Source organism: Podarcis muralis, chromosome 12 (genome assembly GCF_964188315.1).
Source record: "Podarcis muralis chromosome 12, rPodMur119.hap1.1, whole genome shotgun sequence".
Classification (NCBI taxonomy): Eukaryota; Metazoa; Chordata; class Lepidosauria; order Squamata; family Lacertidae; genus Podarcis; species Podarcis muralis.
In genome coordinates, this window is record NC_135666.1 from 47474861 (window position 1) to 47501997 (window position 27137).

General features: G+C 45.6%; 1 protein-coding gene across 6 annotated transcripts in view; it reads right to left on the bottom strand.

The window, feature by feature from the left end:
- The window catches only part of CPNE4 (copine 4), a 262849-nt gene that overhangs the window by 52360 nt on the left and 183352 nt on the right, over positions 1-27137 (bottom strand). For all 6 annotated transcript variants that reach the window (XM_028750791.2, XM_028750792.2, XM_077916377.1 and 3 more), the window contains 3 exons: positions 26054-26128; positions 10687-10770; positions 7786-7875 (listed from right to left, as the gene is read on the bottom strand). In XM_028750791.2, the coding sequence (XP_028606624.2) occupies positions 7786-7875; positions 10687-10770; positions 26054-26128 (249 nt within the window). The remainder of the gene's footprint in view (positions 1-7785; positions 7876-10686; positions 10771-26053; positions 26129-27137) is intronic.

The window sequence follows — 27137 nt, forward strand, 5'->3', positions numbered from 1 at the left end:
CCCCATTCTTTTTCTTACGTCCTGCTTACCCCTCCTTGTGATTTTCTTGGATACTTTTTGGGAGAAGGAAAGCTCACACAATGTGCGATCTTCCTGCCTGCCTCTAAAATGGTGGCGTTGCAGGAGGAGAGTTAAGTTCTTACAATTGCTTGGGAGAAGAGGGGACAGACTTTGGGGCATCCAGAAGCTTTCTCATCATGGCAGTAGATGAGGGCATCTCCATTTAGATGGCTGTTTTGCATGGGCATCCTGGCTGCTCCACCCCCGGCGATAAATATTTTAAGACTGATGGCACTGCTATCCGTTGTGAGAAGGAAGAAGAAGAAGAAGAAGAGGAAGAGGAGGAGGAGGAGTTTGGATTTGATATCCCGCCTTTCACTCCCTTTAAGGAGTCTCAAAGCGGCCAACATTCTCCTTTCCCTTCCTCCCCCACAACAAACACTCTGTGAGGTGAGTGGGGCTGAGAGACTTCAGAGAAGTGTGACTACCCCAAGGTCACCCAGCAGCTGCATGTGGAGGAGCAGAGACGCGAACCCGGTTCACCAGATTACGAGACTACCGCTTTTAACCACTACACCACACTGGCTCTCACTGGCACAATACGGAAGGAGAATATTTCAAAACGTTTGCCATAAACCTAAATTACAGTGCGAGTTACACACAAGTGGCTCTCCTACAAGAAAGATTATACAGCAAGCCACCTGGCAAATTAAAGCCAGCCCCCCCCCCCCCCGACAAGAGATTAACCTCAGCTGAGAATGGTTATGATGTCAACATCTCATCAGGATTCCAACTCCGTTTTTAGAAACAGGAGGGACGTTCTTGATTTTTCTGCTCCCTTCATTAATTTTGGATATGATATGATTCTATTAAGTCAGAAAGCTCTTAATACTTGTGGGAAAGCCATACAACTGAGGGGTAAACTAACTAGACAGTACAAGACACATGCCATTTCTTCTTTCTTTTTTTTAAAAAAGGAATAAGCAGGTGTGCAGGGAGGGGTTTAAATCCTTCCACCTAGTGCCAAGATCCTGGTGAAAATTCTCCCCCTCACCCACCCACAGCTCATTAAGGAAGGGAAGCTGCCATTGGTGCTATTTCTTTAAAAATACAGTATACATGAAATGCAATTGTGTCTTTCTAGTATTATATGGCTTGATCCAGTTATATAGCTGGACCCAATATTGGGTCCAACAGTCAAGAAGGCAGTTACTGCATGTGCTGTTGAGGAAAATGAGGGGCAGATGGGGCTCGTTCACCTGGGAAGGTAGCCCATCTAGGAGAAGGAAAACTCTGATTCTAAACCTCTGCTACCAGACAGCTATACTCATTCACGAGAAAGGCCTTGGGAGTAAACTCTGAGGAACAATCCATAACCGTTGCCTTGTGGGACATCTTTGGGAGAAGAAAAGGCTAAGGAATAAACCTTCTACAAATCTGGAGTGGAGTGCCTAAAACAGTTGGATGGTGCCTAGTATATCTCCTTCTAGCAACTCCTGTAGCCAAGCTAGTGCCAAATGTACCGTATTTTTCGATCTATGAGACGTACTTTCCCCCCTCCAAAAATTAAGGGGAAATGTGTGTGCGTCCTATGGAGCAAATGCAGGCTCCTTGGCTTCAGCGAAAGCAACTCGAAGCCTCTGATGTGCAGAGGGAGCACCCCAAAAGGAACCTGAAGCCGGTTTCAGCAAAAGGAACCTGAAACCTGCGGAGCGCAGCGGGAACTCGTGCTGCACTCCGAAGGCTTCAGGGATAGCCGTGCGCAGCCCCTCCAGCAGGGAGAGGCTGCACGCGGCTATGGCTTCTTTAGCCCTGCGCAGCCTCTCCCGGCTGGAGAGGTTGTTCGCAGCTAAAGAGGAAGCCAAGACAGTGAGCGGGATCCATCCCGCTTGCTGTCTTGGCTTGTGCCATAGCAGCGCGCAGCCCCTCTGGCAGGGAGAGGTTGCGCTCTCTGGATCCCGCTTGCTGTCTTGGCTTCTTTGCTCTTTGGGGCTGGGGGGGGACCCGGGCTTCCCCCGGCAGCCCCAGCAGCTCTGGGAGAAGCTGACAGGCTGCGTGCAGCCTGTATGCTGCTCTTTGGGGCTGGGGGGGGGGGTAAAAACTAGGTGTGCCCTATGGTCCGGTGCGCCTTATGGAACGAAAAATACGGTATTTGGTTCAGACCAGCAAGGTCTTGTCATCTGGGCAGACCAGGGCCTCCATACATCACTGCCAAGACCTGCACCCCGGAAAGGTCAATTCACATGGGAGGCAGCAGTTATGAGTTAGCAGTCTCTGCAGCCATAGCAGGCACTGTGATTCCAGCGGTTTGACTTCACCTTCCAGAGGCGCACTCCATTGTCTCTTGAGACAGATGGGTGCCAACAACAAGAATATAGTTTGACCCTTAGAGCCAGATTTCTTGGATATATTACAGATCATCTTTGAGTAACAGAATGTAAGATTCTGAAAAAGTTAAGTGTGCAGCGGGTGTTTTTGGAGAGGGAACAAAGTTGGCTTCCTGTGCACAATCAAGTGTAGCTTGTTAGTTCTCTGCTAGTTCTGAAGCCACCTGGTTTGTACTTCTCAAACTAATGTGCAGGTCGAAATGCAGTTACCATTCATTTTTGAGTTATCAGAGTATTGCAATGTAGATTTCAGCTCAAAAAAATAAATACAAATCTTGTATAAAATCCACATATTAGGATAAAGCACATCTAGAAATGCACACTTTTAGAGAAAACAAGATTCGAAGTTCATGTTTGTGGATTTTGATTGTATTTTCTCGCCAAAATTAAATTCATACGTAAATATGGGGGCGTTTTTTTGGGTATAAAGGTAAAGGTAAAGGTACCCCTGCCCGTACGGGCCAGTCTTGACAGACTCTGGGGTTGTGCGCCCATCTCACTTAAGAGGCCAGGGGCCAGCGCTGTCCAGAGACACTTCCGGGTCACGTGGCCAGCGTGACAAAGCTGCATCTGGCGAGCCAGCGCAGCACACAGAAACGCCGTTTACCTTCCCGCTGGTAAGCGGTCCCTATTTATCTACTTGCACCTGGGGGTGCTTTCGAACTGCTAGGTTGGCAGGCACTGGGACCGAGCAACGGGAGCACACCCTGCCGCGGGGATTCCAACCGCCGACCTTTCAATCGGCAAGCCCTAGGCGCTGAGGCTTTTACCCACAGCGCCACCCGCGTCCCTTTTTTTGTATAGATTCTTTTAAAAATCACAGATTAATGCAAAAATGGGATGGAACGGACTTATGACTGAGTGCACACAAAACTGACACAGGTCAGAAATAGATCAACCCATCTAGTCCTAGTTCTGAGCTATCTCTTCTCACTCACACCAGAGATTCAATGAGTCAGTTTGGAGTATACAGCCATTATTGCCAATGTAATATTATGGTCATTTGTCTTTAAAGATGCCAGTTTTCCAATACTCTTCAGGCCTGGGTAATTTAAGAGAATCTAGGCTCTGAACCAAACTGTCACCCCTACACACTTTGAATTGCAAATGTCCTTTGCAAGTTCAAATTGAGAGAAAACGGAATACAGGCTTTTCAGCTTTGTTTTATAAGTGAGAGACAGAAAATACAGATTTGCACACACACAAAAGTGCTTTTTAGCAGAAACTAATTTTATCATTTCTGTTTAAAGATGGTATCACTGATATCTAAACCAGGAAATGGCAATGAGCACAAAGACTTTAGGCACCAGCAAGACACAATCTTTTGGCTTTCAGGACATGAAAAGAGGGGATATGAATAATGTCATATCAAGGAGCTTCCGTAGATCACAAGCTCTGTTAATTTCAAAGTAATAAATGCAGTCAGCTCTCTGATATTGATCTTTCATTACTAATAATGATGGATGTGAACTATTGGTGGACATTCTTTTTCCACCCTCAGAATAAGCAAAGTACAGAAACTGTCCTGCAAATGAACAGTGGAGTAGACGTTCTTAAGTCTTAGCTTAAACTTGTACTGCTTGTGGCCAAAGGCCCTGCAAAAAATAAATAAATCCCAAATACACCGAAAATGCTATGTATGCGAAACATGGTCAATAAGAGGCAGACTCAAGGATAAACACAAAACAAGGGATAATTAAAACATTCAGTACAACAAACAAAAATTTAAAAAACCATAAAAACAAAATGATCATCATATCAGGGCATCACTATAGCTATCCCTGTATGAAATTCTAATGGATCCATCTCACATGCTTAAATAAATATACTTACAGCTACAGTGGTACCTCAGGTTACATATGCTTCAGGTTACATACGCTTCAGGTTACAGACTCCGCTAACCCAGAAACAGTACCTCGGGTTAAGAACTTTGCTTCAGGATGAGAACAGAAATTGTGCTCCGGCGGCCTGGCGGCAGTGGGAGGCCCCATTAGCTAAAGTGATGCTTCAGGTTAAGAACAGTTTCAGGTTAAGAATGGACCTCCGGAACGAATTAAGTACTTAACCTGAGGTACCACTGTACTTAGGAAGCTCCCCCCACCCCTCTCCAAATAATATGTTTTCCCAAGAACTCTCCCTTTCTTCTGCAAATAATAGCCCACTTCAGGCAATCTGATTAGGGGTTAGCTTGTGATCTGAAGAGGGGCCACAGTGTGGTGTCTGTTCCCTCCATGACCTGGAAGGCATACTTGTGACATGGGGAGCCTCCTGTATCTGAAGAGGTTAATCTTTCCATGCATAGCACCTGATCGCCAAAGAATTGATGTTTTTGAATTATGGTGCTGGAGGAGACAAACCTATCCATTCTTAAGGAACTCAGCCCTGAGTGCTCACTGGAAGGACAGATCGTGAAGGTGAGGCTCCAATACTTTGGCCACCTCATGAGAAGAGAAGATTCCCTGGAAAAGACCCTGATGTTGGGAAAGATGGAGGGCACAAGGAGAAGGGGATGACAGAGGACGAGATGGTTGGACAGTGTTCTCGAAGCTACCAGCATGAGTTTGACCAAACTGCAGGAGGCAGTGGAAGACAGGAGGGCCTGGCGTGCTCTGGTCCATGGGTTCACGAAGAGGCGGACACGACTAAACAACTAAACAACAACAACATAGCACCTATTCTGTTTTATAAAACCACATTCTAAAAAAGAGAGAGAGAGAGAGAAGTAGCTCATAAGATAGAAATCACTATGTACATCTTCCTACAATACTCCCCCGACTCCAACTATGCTATCGTGCTCCTTTATTTCCCGTGATGGGTGGGGAGTGAGAATCAGTTTCTTTCTCCTTTGTCCAACCAGGATCAGGTGCAGAAACAACCTCTGGAACCCCCACTGTCTCTGAAAAGGCTCACAGCCTCAGGGGCTCGAGACGTCCGGCATCATTCGTTTCTTTACTTGCGGCATCTTCTGCCCAGGTCTGCAGACTCATCAGCGTGTCAAGAGGCCGTGAGTGCTCTGTTTCTGAAAACACAGTGGGGCTGTGGCAGTGATCTGGAGAAAAAGCACCTGTCAGGCTGAAAGAACACGCTCGCCTGCCAGAAGCCAGCCAAGCAGAGAGAGCGAGGCTCGGAACGCCCTCATCCCATTATGGGCAGGAGCTATTCATTGCCACCCTTCACCCTCAGCCTGCCATGTCTCTAAAACAGAAGAGTCCGTGGAGACCCAAAGAGCGGTGCCGTTATTTTATTTCCCTGATAGCACATCTCCCGAGAAATCCAAGTTATTAGACCAGCTAATAGATGCCGCTTACACTGTCTTTTGATCTTCAAAGTGTCTCTGAGGCAGATTAATTGACACAAATCCATACTAGTAATTAAACCGACGAGTCCTTTGCAATATATATGGGGAATTATAGTAACCATTGCCCATGGCATAGGGGACATGATCCAGTTCGGATCACGAGTTCAGCTGCAACTTTTGCAGTGGGGGGGGGGGTGTCGTCCCCACCCCTACTTGTGGAGACTTCATACTGGGCTTAGAACCATACATTTCCAAATCATTTGCGGAGCCTTTATGAGAGTAGAAAACACTAGATGTTATGGCAGAACAGCCAACAGGAGTATGAATTTCTTCCGACATGCACAATTTTGCTTAGAATTTTGCGAAATATACACATTTCTGAAAGCGACCGCCCCCCATTATCATGCATTTTCATATGTTATTTTCACAAATGTGCCATTTATATATGCACACTTTACCCTAGTATCCACACTTTTGTACATGTTGTTTGGCTGGGGAACTGCACTGCCAAATTTGGAGAAGTGTGAATTTCAACAAAAGGCTGTGTTTCAGTTCACACCTTGCTTTGAAAAGTGTGAATTAGGTTAGGTTTGCCTCCCCCACCTCTAGTTGCAGGACCCTGCAGCCCCTTTCAGCTGGCTTTTCCACTACAGGCGAGAAAAAACTGAAGAGAGCTCAGGTTTCCTTTAGGTAAGGGTTGGCTAACAGCCAGTTCAAGGGGCTCATCCAACATCCCAAGCAAATAATTTCTGTTGCCCTCCAAGATCCTACAGATGGTTGCAAAAAGAAAAGGAAATGGGAGTGGTGGGAGGCACCAGCTGGGGAACCCCCAGAGGAAGAAGGCTCAGAGCCAGGGGATTGGTGGTGGGACAATGGTGAGTGGTCTGAGGGAGAAGACGGGGCAGACTGGGAGGAGAAGGTGTCAGAAGCTGAAGCAACAGGGTTTAGTGAGCAGGAAGAGGCTGTGGCAGAGAGCAATCCAGACTCAGAGGGAGGAGAGGAGGGTGGCCAGCAGACAGAGATGAAGCAGGCTGCTGAAGAATCCAGGGAATGTCCAGCCCCGCTTCCCCCTGGTCTCCCAGAACATACAGAGAAATGAAGAGGGTGGGGCAAAGAGAGACGAGATGAAGGAGCCTCAGGTGGCTGTGGAAGGATCCAAGGGAGGAGAAGCCTTAGAGAGCAGTGGAAGGCAGGGACATTCAATCCTCACAACCGCCTTGCTGTGGCAAGACCTACTGGGAAGAGTTGCTGCGATGGCTAGGTCTGAGTTGTTTTGGTTTCTTTGAATAAAGAGTTCATTGACACCGGGTGTTTTATTGCTGAACCGGCAAGTGGGCACAGTGCAGAAAGGTGAAAATTGCCCCTTCCCTGTTGATCAGCTTGATTGTTTGATGAGAAAAAGAGAGGGGAATAGCTCTCTCCCTCAACTGATCTGCATAGGTCTCGTGTGCGCATGCAGTGTGTGTCTGTGTGTTGCTGTCTAGACCTGCCTTCAACCAGGAATGGACACAGTGCAGCCACCCCACCCCACCCCACCCCACTGATGCTTACATGTCTCTGGGGGAAGAAGGAGACCTGCAGTTCCAGAATCAGATTCCAGAGCTGAGTCCAAACTCACATTAAAACTCCAGGGTGGTTTTAGACCAGGCTTTTTTCTCTTTGTATTAATTCACTTGACCTGAAGATAACCCTTTCCGTGTGAAAGGAGGGCATAGGGGGAACAACGCAGCCCGATTGCTCTAATATTGTTTGGATTTTAGATAGATCAGTTTTTGAGCAGCATGCCTGCAAAGCTGATTGACACACGTAGGCCCCTTATTTTTGCTTTCTGAAATATTTCAATTTTGTTGGCTTAAGTGGTGTTACACTGAGAGACCTTTTACAATATTATGCACAATCATTAAGGAAATGTACTGCTGTGTGGGTTTCAATTCAAACTGCCAAAGCATAAATAATTCTGCAAGATAATGTACTTCAAGTCAAAGGAGTGGATGTGTGTGTGTGTGTGTTTAGTGGCAGTCTTTAATTTCAAAGTTTTTTAAGAGATTTTTTTTTAACAGGAAAAAAAACTTGTTCCACACTTGATAAGAGACCACTAACCTTCAGCCTACGATCCTGATCTCCGCTGCAGAGTGAATTTACAGACACCTTAAATGACTTCCAGGCTGGATTTAAGTTATTCATCACCACCTATGAATGAGAAGGAAAGGACTATAAACATATTTCAAAACCAAAATGCTAAACACCAATAATTATCACTTGCAAATGAAGTTCTATTATCACAAAAAAAATTTAACTGAGCAAAAGAAACAGTATCTTTAGGCATTATTCATTTTTTTGTATACTTTTTGTGGCTATATGCTAGGCAATCAAGTCAACGTAATATTGAGCATGCTTCTTGTTATGCTCTATTTGATAATTTATTTTGTCTTTTGACGCCTTTCCAAAGTCCATTAAAATCAGTGGGAGTCAGTTAAAAAACAAACAAACCCAAAGGATTGTACATCACAAAATGGGAAAACAGAACACAAAATGGGAAAACAAGATAAGGATTGAAAAGTCTGAAACAACAATCTAAACAGAGAAAATAAATTTGCTTTATGGGCAAATTTACTAGCTGGGGGGGGGGGGGAATTCACACTCCCCTAACTGACCATGCTCTCCAATTAAACACTGGAACTTCCCCCATGTTCTATCCCTGTTATATGATCTAAGCCAGCCAACATTGCTGGAGCACTGTGCAATGGAATAAAGGAGTGACAGCGGCAACGATGCTGTTTTGCTAACATATGGGCAAACACATACAGGGTTAGTCCTTTAAAAGAGGCCCCATGGATACAGACTACACATGTAAAAGACTCACCCTGTATATGAACAGAGAGAGGAGAATTACCTGTTGCCAAAGGAGTTGAAAGCCTGTCTATGGCAGGTGTTACATGTTTCAGGTGAGGGAGCTGCCTGCAAGCCCTGATAAGCTTTCCCCTTGGAGCAGCTCAAGAAGGCCAATGCTTGCTAAATAGCATGGTATGTGAGGAGTGAAGAATGTCTATCTCATTTGGAGGAAATAGGGAAGTAACAAATGTCCCTCAAATTGACATTTCTGGCTCTGAATGCGACTGGCGATGCACAGAATAATGGCTACTGGTGGCTATATATCTGTTTGGACCTAAACAGCCACCTCTCAACGAGGTCCAGCGCCGAGGGCCTTCTGGCGGTTCCCTCGCTGCGAGAAGCCAAGTTACAGGGGACCAGGCAGAGGGCCTTCTCGGTAGTGGCACCCGCCCTGTGGAAGGCCCTCCCACCAGATGTCAAAGAGAAAAATAACTACCAAACTTTTAGAAGACATCTGAAGGCAGCCCTGTTTAGGGAAGCTTTTAATGTTTAATAGGTTATTGTATTTTAGTGTTTTGTTGGAAGCCGCCCAGAGTGGCTGGGGAAACTCAGCCAGATGGGCAGGGTATAAATTATCATCATCATCATCATCATTATCATTATCATCTCACCTTGACTACTGAATCACTTCTGTGAGGGAACCTTTTGGCTGTTATGAGCGCCCTTCATCAAATGCTAAAAGTATATATATTTCAGAGTACTATTGGGCACAACATAGCTCACTATTGTGGAAACTCTAGAATAAAGATGGATTAAGCAACGAGAGGAGAGAAAGCACCCACCACCCATCACTTTAAACGTATAACTTGAGGAGCCTCAATGGAAGTCTTGAATAACCTTCCCCAAATGATGACGTGAGCAGGGAAATGGAAAGTGTTAGGCCACTAATCATTTGTGACGTGACTGGTACTATCCAATACGTGCCTGCGACCCTGACATAGCTACATTCCCCCCAGCAACTGCACCATTTTGTGAATTACTATTGCTTGCTTACTTCTCCTGAGGCCAGGCACATGCTTAATGTGCTACTGAAGTGCAGGATTGCTGATGTGACAGAGCAGAATGGCAAAACTGCCTCTTCTTCCACAGAGCAATGCCCAAGAGGTTCATACAACTTTTTATTTTCCCCTCCCATCCACCTTGGTTTAGATCACTTCTTTGAAGTGTAGTCCCCTTCTTTGAAGTGTAGTCCCCTTTCCGAGTGGAATGAGGTGCCAAAACACATCCTCCCAATTAATGGGGTACGGTTTTCTTTCCAAGCCAGAGCAAAGTGTTTCCTTTTGTTCCTGTTCAGCAAGGCTACTTCTCTTCAACTGCATGGGGACAGGATATTATGCGAGTCTTGCTGGATCCATGCCACCACTAGTCATGAGTGGTTGGTGTGTGAGGCAGTGCCACAGAGGAGCACACACACACCCAACATTGGCATCACTGTCACTTAGTGAGACTGGAATGGCTCTGCTGGCATTCTTGCACAGTCCCTGCACAATCCTTGTAAGCTGCAGCAGTGCCATTGTCCGAAGGGCACCCCCAGCACACAAGACACTGGTAAAGCACTAAAAGTCTAGCACATGGGTAGGCGAACTAAGGCCCGGGGCCTGGATCCGTCCCAATTGCCTTCTAAATCTGGCCCGCAGATGGTCCAAGAATCAGCATGTTTTTACATGAGTAGAATGTGTCCTTTTATTTAAAATGCATCTCTGGGTTATTTGTGGGGCCTGCCTGGTGTTTTTACATGAGTAGAATGTCTGCTTTTATTTAAAACGCATCTCTGAGTTATTTGTGGGGAATAGGAATTTGTGTCTCTTCAAAATATAGTCCGGCCCCCCACAAGGTCTGAGGGACAGTGGACCGGCCCCCTTCTGAAAAAGTCTGCTGACCCCTGGTCTAGCAGTTTATATTATTTCAAAAGACCCTAAATCTCCCACACAGCAACCAAAATTATAAGCCTACCAAGGGACGGGGGCCCACAATAATGCAAAACGAAGTAAAAGAGGATTGCTTTTGAACATCCTATAAAGTTTGATATAAGTAAAAACAAAAAGAGCCCTCTCTTCCTTGCCATAGACAGCTGTGCCCAGCTGAGTTCAAAACGGGCTCATTTCTCACCTCAGTCCTGTGAACGAGCTGCTGAGTGGCATCATCATTCATCCGGAAAATTTCCAGAAATGGATCAGATTTGCTGAAGAAATCCTGAAATCGAAACATATAGATCGTTATTCTTCCAGGCTTATTTGATTTTATCCACACAATCTCTCTGCTCCCCTCCTGAAGGAAAATGAAAGTTCATTCCATTGTAGAGTGACATTACCAGAATGCATCGCCAAAAGAAGAGGAAGAGTTGCATAAAATTTGCATATGCTTGTTTATGCGCACACCTGTATGTTTAGAAATAATTCCTATAATTTAAATAGAAGCACATTGCATCTCACCATAGTGAGATCAGTGTGCCTTCTCAGCCTGCTAAGAGGAAACTTCCAGGCCCCTGCTCTGCCTTGGTCTGGTTTGTTATTTTGAATGCAGCCTTCAAGTAGGTTGCTTTTCAAACATAGGATGCCTTCAAATACAGGACTATCCTCTGACAGACCTTGGAACAGAGGACACAACTCTTTCCAGTAGGACACATGACCACACTATGGCCAAATCTGTACCCAGCATCTAGAAGCCCCACGATACGACTTTAACTGTCATGGCTTCCCCCAAAGGATAATGGGAACTGTACTTTGCTAAGAGTGCTGAGAGTTGTTAGGAAAGAACTGTAGCAGAGCTACAGTTTGTAGAGTGCTTTGTCAATCCTTCTTCCTAGGGAACTCTTGGAAATTGAAGCTCTGTGAGGGGAAAAAGAAGAAGGAGGAGGAGGTGGAGGAGGAGGGTTTGGATTTGATATCCTGCTTTATCACTACCCAAAGGAGTCTCAAAGCGGCTAACATTCTCCTTTCCCTTCCTCCCCCACAACAAACACTCTGTGAGGTGAGTGGGGCTGAGAGACTTCAGTCTCCTAGTAATTCTCAGCACCACCAACCCCAGGATTCGTGACTGTTAAAATGGTAAAATAGTGCTTTTAATGTATGGTGTGGATGTGACCTGTTTCTCTTTAATCTCTGAGTAAATAGGCCTGCTCTCTTCCAGGTGGCCCTGATTTTGACTTACGGTGGATGGCAATCCAATAGGACAAAGGCCTCTATCAGAGAGGGTTCTAGATGTGCCTCTCTAGGAGGTGAGAGTCAGTCACTAGGATGGTAGTGTGGCAATACATCCTACTTTGCGAACAACCCTTTATTTGAAGGCTGCATCCAGTTATTTTTCAGTTGCTAAATCTTCCTCACATATAGCCAGAATCCTGCTTCTGAACACAGTAACCTCCCACCTTGCTGTTTTTCAGTTCCAGAAAGCATCATAGAACGTTCAGTCATACAAATACCAGATTTGTGAAATTCTTCTGCTTCCAAAGGCGAGGATTCATGTGAATTTGACACCTGCACAATGGCACATCCATATGGAATGCCCACACCAAAGGCAACATTGTGTGTGTGGTGAAGAGGAGAACACCTGCTCCTTCAACCATAGGGTGGCTCTCAATCTGTCCCTTCTTGTCAGGTTTCCCGTGACTATAAATTGCAGCAAGATTCGTAGCACTATTTTCAGGTTCGTTGAGACTCGGTACAGTGGTGCCTCGCAAGACGAAATTAATTCGTTCTACGGGTTTTGTCGTCTTGCGATTTTTTTCGTCTTGCGAAGCACGGTGTCGGGAAAGTTTTGGAAAAGCTTCAAAAATCACCAAAGTCTTTAAAAACCTCAAAAAAAGGCTACCTCACCGCGTTCTATGAGTTGCTCATCGAAGTCAAGTCGCAACTGTATTAACGGTGTTAAGAAAAAGGAAACAAACTTGCAAGACGTTTCCGTCTTGCGAAGCAAGCCCATAGGGAAAATCGTCTTGCGAAGCAGCTCAAAAAACAAAAAACCCTTTCGTCTAGCGAGTTTTTTGTCTTGCGAGGCATTCGTCTTGCGAGGTACCACTGTATTGTTTAACTCTGGCCTTTTAGTCCAAACAAATTGCCTGCTTGTATACTGATTTCTAGTATGAAGGCTGATTCACCCATAGGGCTGGATACAGACTTAAGTCATAGCTAGAGTAGACCCATTGAAATCTATGGCACTTTATGACTAAATCTGGATTCAACCCATATGGCAGGCTCTGCCAACCTGGTACACTCCAGACACTTTGGACTACAATCTCCCAGGATTGCTGGGTGGGGCCAATGAGAGTTGCAGCAGAGGCGGATTTAGGGAAGCACGACTGGTCCCCCCCCCAGGATGCTGAGCCAAGGGGGTACCTTCCCACCTCCTTCCCAAAGCCTAGTAAGCCCTTGCTTTGGAAGGAAGTGTGAGGGCTCTGGCAGGGTCCTAGAGTTCCCCACCTCCTTCCCAAAGCCTAGTTAGCTTTTGGCAGCTTTGGGAAGAAGACAGAAGGGCTCTAGGACCCTTCCAGAGCCCTTATACCCCCTTGTTTACCCAGCTTTGCGAAGGCAGCTTTGGGTGGGGGGGGGGGCATCAACTTTTGGCTTTGCACGGTGGCAGACTTTGGGCTCTCAAATTTCAATGGCACTTTGTGCAATGCTAAAATTTGTGAGTAGCATGCTGCCACTGTAGAAACAAATTAACTTAAGATCACAGGAAGCTGCCTTATCCTGAATCAGACTATTTGGTCCATCTATCCCAACATGGTTCCAGTATTTTCCAGTCCTAATGAGAGATTTTGAGGATGGAACCTGGGACTTTCTGCATACAAGACACATGCTCTGCTACTGAGCTGAGGTCCTTCCACTTTAGCTGCAAGGAAGCCCAGTTACATTTTCTGTAGAAAGCATTTATGAATTTGATCCCAAACTAATTAAAGCTCATTCTCCTTTTCCCCTCCCTCCCCTTAAAAGGCACGACTCTAGTGTAGTGGGAAAACAAAATATGTTTAGCCTGATGGGGAATTTTGATATATGATATGATAAGCCGATGTACTGGACCAAAATTTAAATAACAGAAAATAAGAGGGCTCACCCTGGGCAATTTGAATTACACACTCATCTTTAATAATTAGACTCTGCCAAGGGAGAGGAGAGGAAACTAGGATACATTGTTTCATAAAAGCTCTTTAAATGCATAATGCAAACACTAATTATTTATAAAGTAATGTTATAAACACAGCTTCTGATACTATCATTGCCTGGTAACAATCCAGGATAACTCTTGCTTAAGGAAATATTTTTCTGCTTGCTCTGATTCAGCAGATCTCCATTCAGAGTTAATGATATTTCCAAAATGTTTATTAAGATGGTAAACTGGGCCTAATAGCACGTTCAATTTCATTTTGTTGTGCCACAGCAGGAGAAGACCTCTTTATAGAAATAAAAGGTTTAACAGCATTCTAGTTTCACAATATTTTTATAACTCTGTCAATAACAACACACGTATGTGTATATGCCAAACATATACAATTCTCTGGGAAGATAGGCAGGCAAATATTTTATCATAGGTTTATCGTGGATTTTAATTTGGCATTGAAAGTATTGTTTGATGCCCATTCAAGCGAGCTTGAGAGGAAAGTGTTTATTCTGTCGTACTGCATAAATGCAGAATTAGGTACAAGGTACAAAATAACTGCAAAGTACGCAATATGGTGTAGTGGTTAGAGTGTTGGACTAGAACCTGGGAGACCATGGTTCAAATCCTTGCTCCACCATGAAACTCACTGGGTGACCCTGCCTTTTTCAGCCTAACCTACCTCACAAGGCTGCTGTAAGGATAAAATAGGGAAGAAGAGAACAATGAAAGCCTTAAGCTCAAAGGAGCAAAGGTGGGATAGAAGTTTCATTAAATTACATTAAATTAAAACATGTACTTATTCCTATGTCGTTTATTGTGTACAGTTACAAACCACCGTGGAAAACTACTTATTTATCTGTTGCCACTCTTGCTGCCATCCTTGCTAATTTTGACCGCCATTTTCCATACTTGTGCACCTTTAACTTGTACGATCACAGCTTTAAATGTTTGGCGGCGGGCCACCCGAAACTGCACAAATTAAGTGCATGCAAGGTGGAGAGATTTAAAGCTCTTTCTCTGTCAGATTTTCCCTGCACGGAAAGAGCTCTTAAGTTCTCAGAGTTGCTTGCTTGGGGCTGAGAGGCTTCTGCGAGATCTTGCGTGGCTGTCCAAGATAATGATAATGATAATAATAATAATAATAATAATAATAATAATAATTTATTTATACCCCGCCCATCTGGCTGGGCTTCCCCAGCCACTCTGGGCGGCTTCCAAACATTAAAAGCTTCCCTAAACAGGGCTGCCTTCAGATGTCTTCTAAAAGCCTGGTAGTTGTTGTTCTCTTTGACATCTGGTGGGAGGGCGGGTGCCACTACCAAGAAGGCCCTCTGCCTGGTTCCCTGTAACTTGCCTTCTCGCAGTAAGGGAACTGCCAGAAGGCCCTCGGTGCTGGACCTCAGTGTCCGGGTAGAACGATGGGGGTGGAGACGCTCCTTCAGATGTACGGGACCGAGGCCGTTTAGGGCTTTAAAGGTCAGCACCAACACTTTGAATTGGGCTCGGAAACGTACTGGGAGCCAATGTAGGTCTTTCAAGACTGGTGTTATATGGTCTTGGCGGCTGCTCCCAGTCACCACCACAAGATCTTGCAAGAGCCTCCCTAAACTTGCGCGAGACCTTCCTCGTTCCCAGTCGGCAAGGCTTTTATGTTCTCCACCTTGTGGCAGGCTCTCTCTGCACAGCAGCTTCAGAAAGTTGCAGGTGGTCATACCAGGGTTGGCGCTAGGCTTGTTCCGACAATACACAATTTTGACTTTACACGCAATCTCCAGAATGTAATTCCCGCACAAGTTGTGAGTCAACTGTATTTCCATCCAGGGGCCACCTAGAGGGCCACCTCCAGGTTTGAGGGGACTCCTGGCAAACTGCATCCTGGCGAATCCGATTGACACCAACAGGGCTTACTGGCAGTGGCTAGTAGAAGCACCAGGATCGACGACGAACAACTTTGAGTTCCCTGCCATTCAAAATTGCTCATACTGCTCTGACATAGTGCCACCCAGTGTTAGGATATTTCCGTTCCACCTTAAGAGGGAGCAGGCTTTGAGAGTCACAGAGTCTGCGCATGTCCTAGTCACAGGATGTTTATGCTTGCTGTTTCCTTTCGATTTCAGTCGGTCGGAGACACTGACACAGAACGGTCATGTTTTCCTTTGTTCTGTTCAACGCTAAATAAAGTCTGTAAATTATGCTCTCTTCTACGGTGCAAGCTTTCTGGCTGTGGTTTCTGCTGATAAAGAACAGTGTGCACAAGCCTGGAATGTGGCAATCTATTTCTGAGGCTTTGTGTCGCTAACTGCTGGATCTGCCTGGCTACGGGAGATCGATGGACGTTCGGCAGCCGGCTTGGGGCCATGATGGACAATATCTCCCTGGCAGTTTCCCAACAACAAGGTTTCGGGCCCAGATTCACAGCACCTACAGGAGAGTAAAGCTGCAACAGACTGCGTTTGAGAGGTATGTGAAAAGCGAAAGCAGCGAGAGCGGAGGCTTTTCTGTTTACCTCAACAAGGAGCCTTTGAACTCCGGCAAGGCTTAATTGGCCTGGGAGCCAAGCCAGGGAGTTCGTGATTAATGGGCTGCCGAGATAATAAGTCTTTGAAGGCATAAAGACTTGGGCTCACGTAAAGACCTGAGATGGATCTTTTACAATCCTCAGAAGTAGCTCCGTGTCCACCGAAGTTACATGGGCAGAATTATGAAACCTGGGCAAAATGGTGTGAGAGTTTGCTGCGTCAGTTTAGGGTGTGGCACACTGTATCTGAGGCCCCCCCAGTTCCTCTGACAGAGAGATGGAAAGCCGATGATTCGAAGGCGATTGACATAATAGTCTTATCCGTATCTCTTGAGGAAATTAAGACGCTGGCTGGCAACACCACTGCACGTGGAATGTGGTATGCGTTGCTGAAAGCACACAAGTCAGTCGTCCCAGCCCAGAGTTTGACTGCATCGGAGGTCCTGGCTGTTTCCCAGAATGCGAGTGAATGCAGGGATGCTGAGGGCACCGGTTGCAAGCTGCAGGGGGAGCAGACTGTGATGTCATCCCAGGCAGCATTCCAGCCTCCAGAGGGAGCCAAGGAGTCGGCAGCTGAGAGCTCTGTTTCTCGTGAGAACCAAGGTCATCGCCTTTGCAGAGGCCGGAAAGGCAAAGGTAAACAGGCGTCTGCAGATGGCCCGAAGCAGAAGGGGGGTGAAGAGCCCACGCCAGTGGAAAACAAGGCTTTGTTAGCTGGCACTGCTTCACCAAAGGCTAAAGGCACGTCTGCTGACCAGAAGCAGGGGGGCAAGCTGCAAAAGCCCACGCCAGTGGAAGACAAGGCTATGTCTGCTGGCACAGCTTCACCAAAGGCTAAAGGCACGTCTGCTGGCCAGGAGCAGCAGGGGGGCAAACTGCAAAAGCCCAAGCAAGTGGAAAACAAGGGTTTGCTTGCTGTGAAGGCTGCTCCAACAGCCAAAGGCAGCTTTGTTGTTGATTCGGGCTGTACCCGCCACATCTCAAAGGATCGGCACCTCTTTATCTCCTTCAAGCCTCAGGAAGGTGAGATCCACCTGGCTGATGGAAGGACGTTGCAAATTGCAGGAGAAGGGACTGTGAAACTTGCAAGTTTGCATACAACCATCAGTAATGTTCTGTATGTTCCTGGAGCTGCAAGCAATTTGTTGAGCGTCCCGCAGCTTACTGGACGTGGTTTTCAGATTTCCTTCAAGAGGAGCGTCTGTGTCATCAGTAAAGGCAAAGAGGACTATTTGCATGCAAAGTTTATGGATGGTTTGTTCCATATAACTTATGATGACACTGCTGTTGTATCTAATGCTGATTCTTGTTGTGTTGCACAAACTAACAAAGTTCTTCATGCAGGTTGCATTCATGAAGCGCATCGAAGGTTTGGTCACCTCTCTTGGAAGGCACTGGCCAAGATGCCAGAGGTGGTTGAGGGTTTGAACATCAAACCCTGTAAATATCACATGAAATGTGTATCTTGTGCTGAGAACAAGGTGAAGGTTGCTCCAAAAGGCAAAGAGTCTAGCAGGCAGGCTTCCAAGCCCTACCAGCTAGTGCACGCAGACCTGGTTGGGCCACTTACGCCCTCTTTAGGAGGAGCAAGGTTCTTCATGGTTCTAATTGATTCTTTTTCTAGGTACATTCATGTGTTTTTGCTCGAACAGAAATCGCAAGCGTTTCCGAAGTTTAAGGCATTCTGTGCTTGGTTGGAGAATGCTCACGGTAAACGTATTTCCTGTCTTTTTACCGATCGGGGCGGGGAATTCACTTCTCAGCAGTTTGAAGCTTTCCTGACTGAGAAGGGAATCCAGCATGACATGTCAACCCCCAGATCGCCATGGATGAATGGGCTTGCGGAGAGAGCAAATCAAACATTGCTGCAAGGAATGAAAACCTTGTTGCATGATGCCAATCTCCCTGATAAGTTTTGGGGGGAGGCTTTGGGGAATCTGGTTTACTCCGTTAATCGCAGATTGTCATCACCCGTTGGTTGTACCCCCTATGAGAAGATGTTTGGCAAGAAACCCAACACCAAACACATGAGAATTTTTGGTTCTGACATGTGGGTACGCACCCCACAAACCAACAAGCTTGGGAAGCGTGGGGCACATGGTTTGTTCATGGGGTACGAAAAAGGTGCATACAGGGTATGGATGACTGACTCTAAATCCATAAAGTTCACAAGGAGTGTTGAGTACAATCCTAAGTGGGGGGAAAATGTGGGAATTTTCCAGAGTTACCCAGAGGAGGATGAAGGTGATGTCAAGCAAGCAGCTAAAGCTGAGGAAGCTGCTGAGGATGATGATGATGAGGATGATGATGATGAGGATGATGATGATGATGATGATGATCAGAGTTCGGATTCCAGTTCATTGGGCGGCGCTGCTGCTGATGTCAGTGAGAGTGATGACACAGCAGACTACAAGAGTGCAAAGGCCTCAGTCAGACCATCTGATGCGTCTGACAATGAACTGGAAGAACCACTGTTCACCATTGGTCATTTTTCTCCTAAGAAAGAGGAGATGAGTCCAGAAGACTTGCGTCTAGTACGTAGGTCTGAAAGGGCGACCAAAGGCAGACCTCCAAAGAGGTATGCTGATGAGTTTGCTAAAACAGCAACCGCTGTTCTTAGTAGCTCAGAGAAGGTGTGGGAACCTTCAAGCTTCAAAGAGGTTCAGGAGTTAACCTCTAAAGATGCTGAGCCTTGGCTTAATGCCATGAAGGCTGAAGTTGATTCCTTGAACAGGAACCAAACTTGGGAGCTGGTACCGGTAGTCCCAGGTATGAGACTGGTTGGCAGCAAATGGGTCTTCAAGGCCAAGACAGACCAGAATGGCAAGGTTGTCAGACACAAAGCCAGATTGGTTGCCAGAGGTTTTTCACAGGTACCAGGACAGGATTACCACGAGACCTACTCACCCACTGTCAAATATGAGAGCATTCGGCTGATGCTCAAGATTGCTGCGGAGGAGAAACTGCATGTTTCCCACCACGACATTAATACAGCTTTTTTGTATGGGATTTTGAACGAGGAGCTGTTTATGCTTCCACCTGACGGGATGCAGATACAGAAGGGAATGGTCTGTAAACTGCGGAAATCCTTATATGGTCTCAAGCAGAGTGCTAGGTGTTGGAACACAAAACTCACTGAAACGTTGCTTTCTCTAGGTTTTCACCAGGGCAAAGCTGATCCATGTGTGTTTGTCAAGGAGGAGGGGCAAAACAAACTGTATTGTTTATGTTTTGTTGATGATCTTCTGATGTTTTGGAAGAATCAGGCTTTCTACCAAAGCACCCTAGCTCAGCTGAAGGAGCACTTTGACATGAAGGATCTTGGTGAGGTATCCAACTATCTTTCTCTGCAGGTGGAGAAGGACCAAGCAGGTAATTTTCTGGTACACCAAACACAGAAAATTGCTGATGTATTAACCAGGTTGAATTTGGTTGATGCAAACCCAGCAGACACACCGATGGTGACAGGTTACCAGGTAGATAGTACTGCTGAAGCGTTTTCTGATACAACGCTGTACAGATGCGTTCTAGGCAAGCTGAATTTCATTGCCAGATGTTCGAGACCTGACATAGCTGTAAGCTGTAATCTGCTTAGCAGACATGCCAACAATCCTACGGTTCAGGATTGGAAAGCTCTGAAGCGCATAGCCCGCTATTTGAAAGGGACTATGCACTACAGGCTGAGGTTCACCAGTCAGAAGACTGGAGGTCTTGAAATCTTTGCAGATGCAAGTTTTGGAAGTGACACCACGGATGGTACAAGCACTTCTGGTGTGTGCTACATGTACAACCACTGCCTGTTTGACTGGTTGTGCAAGAAGCAAACAACAGTGAGCCTAAGTTCCTGTGAAGCAGAACTCAATGCTCTGTCATTTTCACTCATGGATTGTGAATGGTTGATGCAACTGTTTAAGGACATCGGGGTTTCTGTGAAATGTCCTATACAAGTGTATCAAGACAATAGATCGTGTTTGGCTTTGCTGAACTCTGAGAGTTGCAAGCAAAGAACCAAGTACTTGCAGATTAAGCTACATCGTGCAAGAGAGTGTATTCAGAAAGGACTGATTCAGGTGTCCTACATGCCAGGAAATGAAATTCCTGCTGATCTGTTGTCTAAGGTTGTTAACAGAGAACAACATAAGGTTTATGTACAAAGGTTGCAATTGAGTGAACCACAGGTACAACAGGTTACACGGAAAGGGGGAGGATGTTAGGATATTTCCGTTCCACCTTAAGAGGGAGCAGGCTTTGAGAGTCACAGAGTCTGCGCATGTCCTAGTCACAGGATGTTTATGCTTGCTGTTTCCTTTCGATTTCAGTCGGTCGGAGACACTGACACAGAACGGTCATGTTTTCCTTTGTTCTGTTCAACGCTAAATAAAGTCTGTAAATTATGCTCTCTTCTACGGTGCAAGCTTTCTGGCTGTGGTTTCTGCTGATAAAGAACAGTGTGCACAAGCCTGGAATGTGGCAATCTATTTCTGAGGCTTTGTGTCGCTAACTGCTGGATCTGCCTGGCTACGGGAGATCGATGGACGTTCGGCAGCCGGCTTGGGGCCATGATGGACAATATCTCCCTGGCAGTTTCCCAACACCCAGGGCATCATGGTAAATTTAAAATGGTGGGTGGCTTCCCAGGCCAATGGCTACCATCAGGTAAACCTGCAGCTGAAGGATCAGGCAGGTGGGAGGGCCAAAAGGGGCATCAGCATGAGGGGAGAGACTCCATCAGGCAAGGCCTCCTTTCACCTGCCTTGCCCCACTCTGCTTCTCAATGTGTATTGTATTGTTTTATGCACTGTGGCTTGCCGTTGTTTTATTGATTATAGTTTAGATATTATTGTAACTGTTGAGTGGATTTCTGTTTATCTTTTATATGTCGATATTATTATTTTATACTATTCTAATGATTGTTGAATGATACTTTTTTGATGGAGGTTGCCTATTTTATGTTTTATTATCACATTTTTGTATTGCATTAGATTGTTATAAGATGTGCATTTTTTGTTTCTTCAGCTTGTAAACCGCCTTGAGTATTGTAAGATAGAAAGGAGGTATACAAATTAAAAATGATGAAAATGATGAGGATGCCAAAGTTGGGGCATTTGAACCGCAGCAGCTGCCTGGGATAATGAGCGCCTATGTTTGCTCTTTCCAGGCATGCTCCACGCTTTGGAGCTCAGTGACCCAGGCCCGTCCCCCAGCCACCTTTTCTTTTGCTCCAGAGGATTCCCCACAAAAAGACACTCTTTAAAACTCAGTGGGAGCAAGTAACCTATGAAAAACATGAACAGGCATTTGCTCCGATTGAACGCCAAAGAGCAGCGTTTCGTGGGGGAAACTCCAGGATAAAAACAACAACAACACACAAACATACCCGGACACAGAGTTTTTCTGTAAGTGTGGACCTGTCCATGGAAAAGGGTGAGGCAAAAGCGAAGTGTGGATAAGTCCTCTCTCAAGCTCTTTGTTCTGGCACAAAGGTACACAAGGCTTTTCTTTTCTCTCTCTTTCTCTTGCTCATCCCTTCTTTTGGGGAGCAGAGCAGCACCCCAAAAGGAAGCTGCAATTGCTAAGCAGAGTGAGAAGGAGCATCCCCACCACCTTATTTCTCCTAGAGCTTTCTCTTCCCCTAAAAAAAACCCATTTTCAGTCAGATATCTACAATGCCAACCATGGCCCATGAAGACAGGCAAGCCTACATTACTCAAGATTAATCTGCCCTGATCCTGAATTATCATGTAATAGTCTTATTTAAACTAAGAATCCTTTTACATAGCCATAATAATCATGAGGGTGCATCACTCTGGGGATTTAAATTTACATTTAAATGCTTGTAAAAAAAAACTTCCCTGTGTGAAACAAGTGAGAGCTGCAGCAAGATAAGGCAGCGTGAAGCATTCTGTGACATTCTTTCTTGTACAGTGGTACCTCGGGTTACAAACACCTCGGGTTACAAATGCTTTGGGTTACAAACTCCGCTAACCCGGAAGTAGTACCTCGGGTTATGAAATTTGCCCCAGGATGAGAACGGAAATCGCGCGCTGGCGGCACGGCGGCAGCAGGAGGCCCCATTAGCGAAAGCGTGCCTCAGGTTAAGAACGGTTTCGGGTTAAGAAAGAACCTCTGGAACGAATTAAGTTCGTAACCTGAAGTACCACTGTATCTGGCTTTCCATTTCACCCCCACCCACCTGCAACATACAGCAACCACTGAGTGACCTCAGTTCTCATTGGGACGTGTGTCTGGGTTTCCACCTTGGTGGGCAAAGGTTCCTAAAGATTGTATCTCCTGCAAAACATGGGGCTCCCCCAATCCTGTTGCTACCTACCCCTTGTGAGATAGTAATGCTGTTTTGGCTGTGCAAGCAATGGCACTCAAGGCTTAAACATCAGAATGAGAGAGATGTCTGTTCTAGCCTATCCATTTTCCTAAACGCAGCGAAGGTTTTTCTCCAGGGTGGTAAGCAGGTAAGCTTTCACAAACATTCTCCAGTGATACAATCTTGAGAGAGCTGTACCGCATGATTATACAGAATGGGTGGATTGGCTTTTATTCAACTGATGGAGAGAGCTCATCTGCTGAACACATTAGCACAGTCTTCTAAAAAACCAAACCACTGGTGCATATTCTCCTCCGTTTTGATGTTCCTTGTAAGGCTGTGAAACTCCTGTCTCTCTCTGCTCCTAATACATACTTGGGATCAAATCTTCTGAATGACCTTAACAGCTATAATGTTAACTCTGCCTGCAAGGGCATTGTTTTCGCCAGATTATAGAGTACACTTTTGGAAACAAAGGAAAATCAGCTACGGGTGCACCTGCTCTTTTGTAATTTGGGGGTGCTTTTCAAAAAAATATATTTTTGGCATGACCACCAGAACACAAACTACAGCTAACAAGCCTGCTATAATCTTGTGCTGTGTGGCTTCGCATGTGTGTGTGTGTGAAAACGCTTAAATTTAGCCTCTCAAACTCCCTGCCAAGGAGTTAAATATAATGGGCAGGTTTTCAAAGGAGATTGAGAACTAGTAGTTCTCTCCCCAATGAAGCACGATTCACCTTTCAGAGGAGATGCAAAACCAAAGGTCCTGGATGGTTAGAATGATTAAAGATCCCTAACTTAAGGATGCTATTAACCTTTGCACTTTAGTCAAATTACAAAATCATTACACTCTGCCCACCTAAATATTTCTGGCAGTTTTAATTAGATTTGCTACTACTAATCATATGCAGCCTTCGCAGGCTAATGCTGTGCATAGTCATAATCTCCCCCAGGTGAACAGACCTTCTTCCACCGCTCCCCGCATGGTTTTACTTGCCCGATTGCCTGCAGTCTTTGACTGCAAGGCAAAGTATTTAAGCATTTACACCTGAGCCTCAAGACAATATAGTTCCACTGACTTAAAATGTATGGTCTCAGTACAATAAGTAGGCGCACAGAGGCAGGAGCAGTTCATAGGTTGAAGGATACGAGCCTCAGCAATGGAGTCAACCCTGTGCACAGACCTCCAGGCTGGTACCAGGATTGAGAGGGTACTCCATTCTTAAGGAAATCAGCCCTGAGTGCTCACTGGAAGGACAGCTCCTGAAGCTGAGGCTCCAATACTTTGGCCACCTCATGAGAAGAGAAGACTCCCTGGAAAAGACCCTGATGTTGGGAAAGATGGAGGGCACAAGGAGAAGGGGATGACAGAGGAAGAGATGGTTGGACAGTGTTCTCGAAGCTACCAGCATGAGTTTGACCAAACTGCGGGAGGCAGCGGAAGACAGGAGTGCCTGGCGTGCTCTGGTCCATGGGTTATGAAGAGTCGGACACGACTAAACGACAACAACAACAACAACAACATGGCAGTCACCCTCCATATCTCACTAGTGGCGGCAGTGGTAGACATTTAAATGTCTCAGAGTACCCACAATACAGCATCACTCCTCAGCACTATGGGATTTGTTTTAAAAAGTGGTTCCCAAATCTACCACTCAGCGTGGGGGTGGGGGGAATGTCAGCACTAGTAGGCCCTGCAGCCGGCACCCCAACAGCTGCTCTTCATCCAAAATGGGAAGAGGGGACCTGCTATTCGCCAGGTGCAACTGGGCTAGATCCCCCATCATTTCTGACCATGGTGCCTGAGACTGATGGGTCTTGTTGTCTAACAATATCTGGAGGGCCACAGGTCATTACCGCCACTGCCCCCCAGCTGCTAGATGAGAACTCATAATTATAGAGGGGATACCTCCCATTAAGTTAAATGAGGAATTCTCAGTTATTGTGCTTGTATGATCGGTCCAGTATACCTGAAGGAGCGTCTCCACCCCCATCGTTCTGCCCGGACGCTGAGGTCTAGCACCGAGGGCCTTCTGGCGGTTCCCTCATTGCGAGAAGCAAAGCTACAGGGAACCAGGCAGAGGGCCTTTTCTGTAGTGGCACCCGCCCTGTGGAACGCCCTCCCATCAGATGTCAAAACGATAAACAACTACCTGACATTCAGAAGACATCTTAAGGCAGCCCTGTTCAGGGAAGTTTTTAATGTATGATATTTTAGTGTTTTTTGGTTTCTATGGAAGCCACCCAGAGTGGCTGGGGAAACCCAGCCAGATGGGCGGGGTACAAATAATAAATTATTATTATTATTATTATTATTATTATTATTATTATTATTATTAGCGTAACTGGAGCGAAAAGAGTGATCTGTGTAGGTCAAACCCAGCTGCCAACAATCTTAGCTGCACACAAGCATGACCAAGGAACAACCAAGGTGGTGTTGGTAGAAGCAGGGTTACCGTATTTTTCGCTCTATAAGACGCACCAGACCACAAGCCGCACCTAGTTTTTGGAGGAGGAAAACAAGAAAAAAATATTCTGAATTTCAGAAGCCAGAAGAGCAAGAGGGATTGCTGCGCAATGAAAGCAGCAATCCCTCTTGCTGTTCTGGCTTCTGGGATAGCTGTGCAGCCTGAATTCGCTCCATAAGACGCACACACATTTCCCCTTACTTTTTAGGAGGGAAAAAGTGAGTCTTATAGAGCAAAAAATACGGTATTTTCAAAGGTTGTGGTCATTGGGATTGTTCAACTACCAAACCAGTGGTCCCATCAAATGCTCCCCTTGCCTTTTCCCCATATGCATGAATGGCTACAGTCCACTCCTATGTGCACCTGGAAACATTGTTGTCTTTCACCCCCTCTGATCCCTGGCGGCTCACTCCACACTTATTGGAAACGATTGTGTGTGCGCGCATGTTAAGAGCATTGTGTCCTGCCTCCCCCTACCGATCTCTGCAACGCCTCCACCACTCATAACAATGAGAATTTTGCTAGCGCTGTGCAGACATTACAGTACAGAGAAATGGAGAATCAAGTTTTTCCATAGAATAAGGACTGTTTGGTTAAATGAGCAAAAAAGTTGTGCCAAACACACACAAAGGGAATTAAATTCCCTGTTGCCTGATACGCGCAGCTACGAAAACCTTCCAGAAAAACAACAAAAACAACAGCCCAGACTCAAAACTATTCCATGGAGTCCCTAAATTTATAATTTAAGGCATCAATCTGGAATGTTATGTCTTTGATGGCTTGTAAAAAAAGCCAACTGATGTGATTGGCGGCATTTTAAATACATGAGGTCTCAGCATAATTGAATTGTCTTGGTCTTAATTACATTCCATTGGGATTCTCTTTTTTTAATCTAATTACTATGCAACTTGAAGAAAGCCTTATTATGAGCATTGATTTGAAATCTCTGATATGTTTAATAACATCAGCATTCCAAAAATAGCTGCAGCAGGGGATGTCTGAGTAAAACTCATTTGTCTGCATTCTTATGATGTCTTTCGGTCAGGTTAACATCAAACTGCTGGCTTACCTTGTCATCCAATTTCCGTGCACTGAAGGAAAGCTCAACATAGTCATCGTTGCCAGATAATTCTTCAGCAATCACCTAGGTGAAAAGTCACAGATAAGTTTAAATGGAGGAGGGGTGGGGGTGGAATTAAATCTGGAACAGTGCCATTTACTAATGCGCCTTATGTAGTAAGCCCTGTGAGGCTGCAGAAATGTGACAAATGTGACAAGGAAGCTCGCCTGATGCCTTTGTTAAATATCTTTAGGCGCCAGGAAAAAAACATCCAGCTTCTCAAAGGCCTTTGGTTAATTAAGCCATCTATGTCCTTTTAAGCTGTGTGTGAGGTGGTTTATGCTTTTGTTTGTTACTATGCATTTTTGTGTTTTTATATTGTAAACTGCCCTGTGATTCTCGGATGAGGGGCGGTACAGAAATTTAAAAAATGAATGAATAGAACTCCATTGCCAGAAATGAGGCACAAATGCCAATATAATTTAAAGCTGGGATATCCCATTTCTGGGCACCATTGCTAATTCAGCCCTGGGGACCGACTCCACTGTCTCTCAAGACAGACAGATGCCAACAAAACAAGGGAACTACTGCTCACCAGACAATGAGCTGAGAGGATGGGGCAGAAGTCTATTTCGTCCATTCTGACAGAATCACGCTGAATAATAAATCTGTTATCCTAGCAATAAGGGCTTCGTGGTGTGGAGAACACAGACTTACACATAGCTAAGCAATATCATTACAAGCACTGCCCCGAGAGGGAGGCAACGTTAAAGTGTGACCCCACTCTCTCTCACACTCATGTACACAACTTGAAACTTTTAAAAAATAAAAAACTTTAAAGTGAAATTGAGACAGATCCCCCTCCCTCCTGGGTATAGCTGCATATAAAATTAAGGGTGGTGTGTTGCAGGGCTGGGCGATATCAGCTTTTCAACACTGTGATGTACCACCAGCCAAACTTCGCAATACAGTGGTACCTCGGGTTAAGTACTTAATTCGTTCTGGAGGTCCTGAAACTGTTCTTAACCTGAAGCAGCACTTTAGCTAATGGGGTCTCCTGCTGCTGCCGCGCTGCCGGAGAACGATTTCTGTT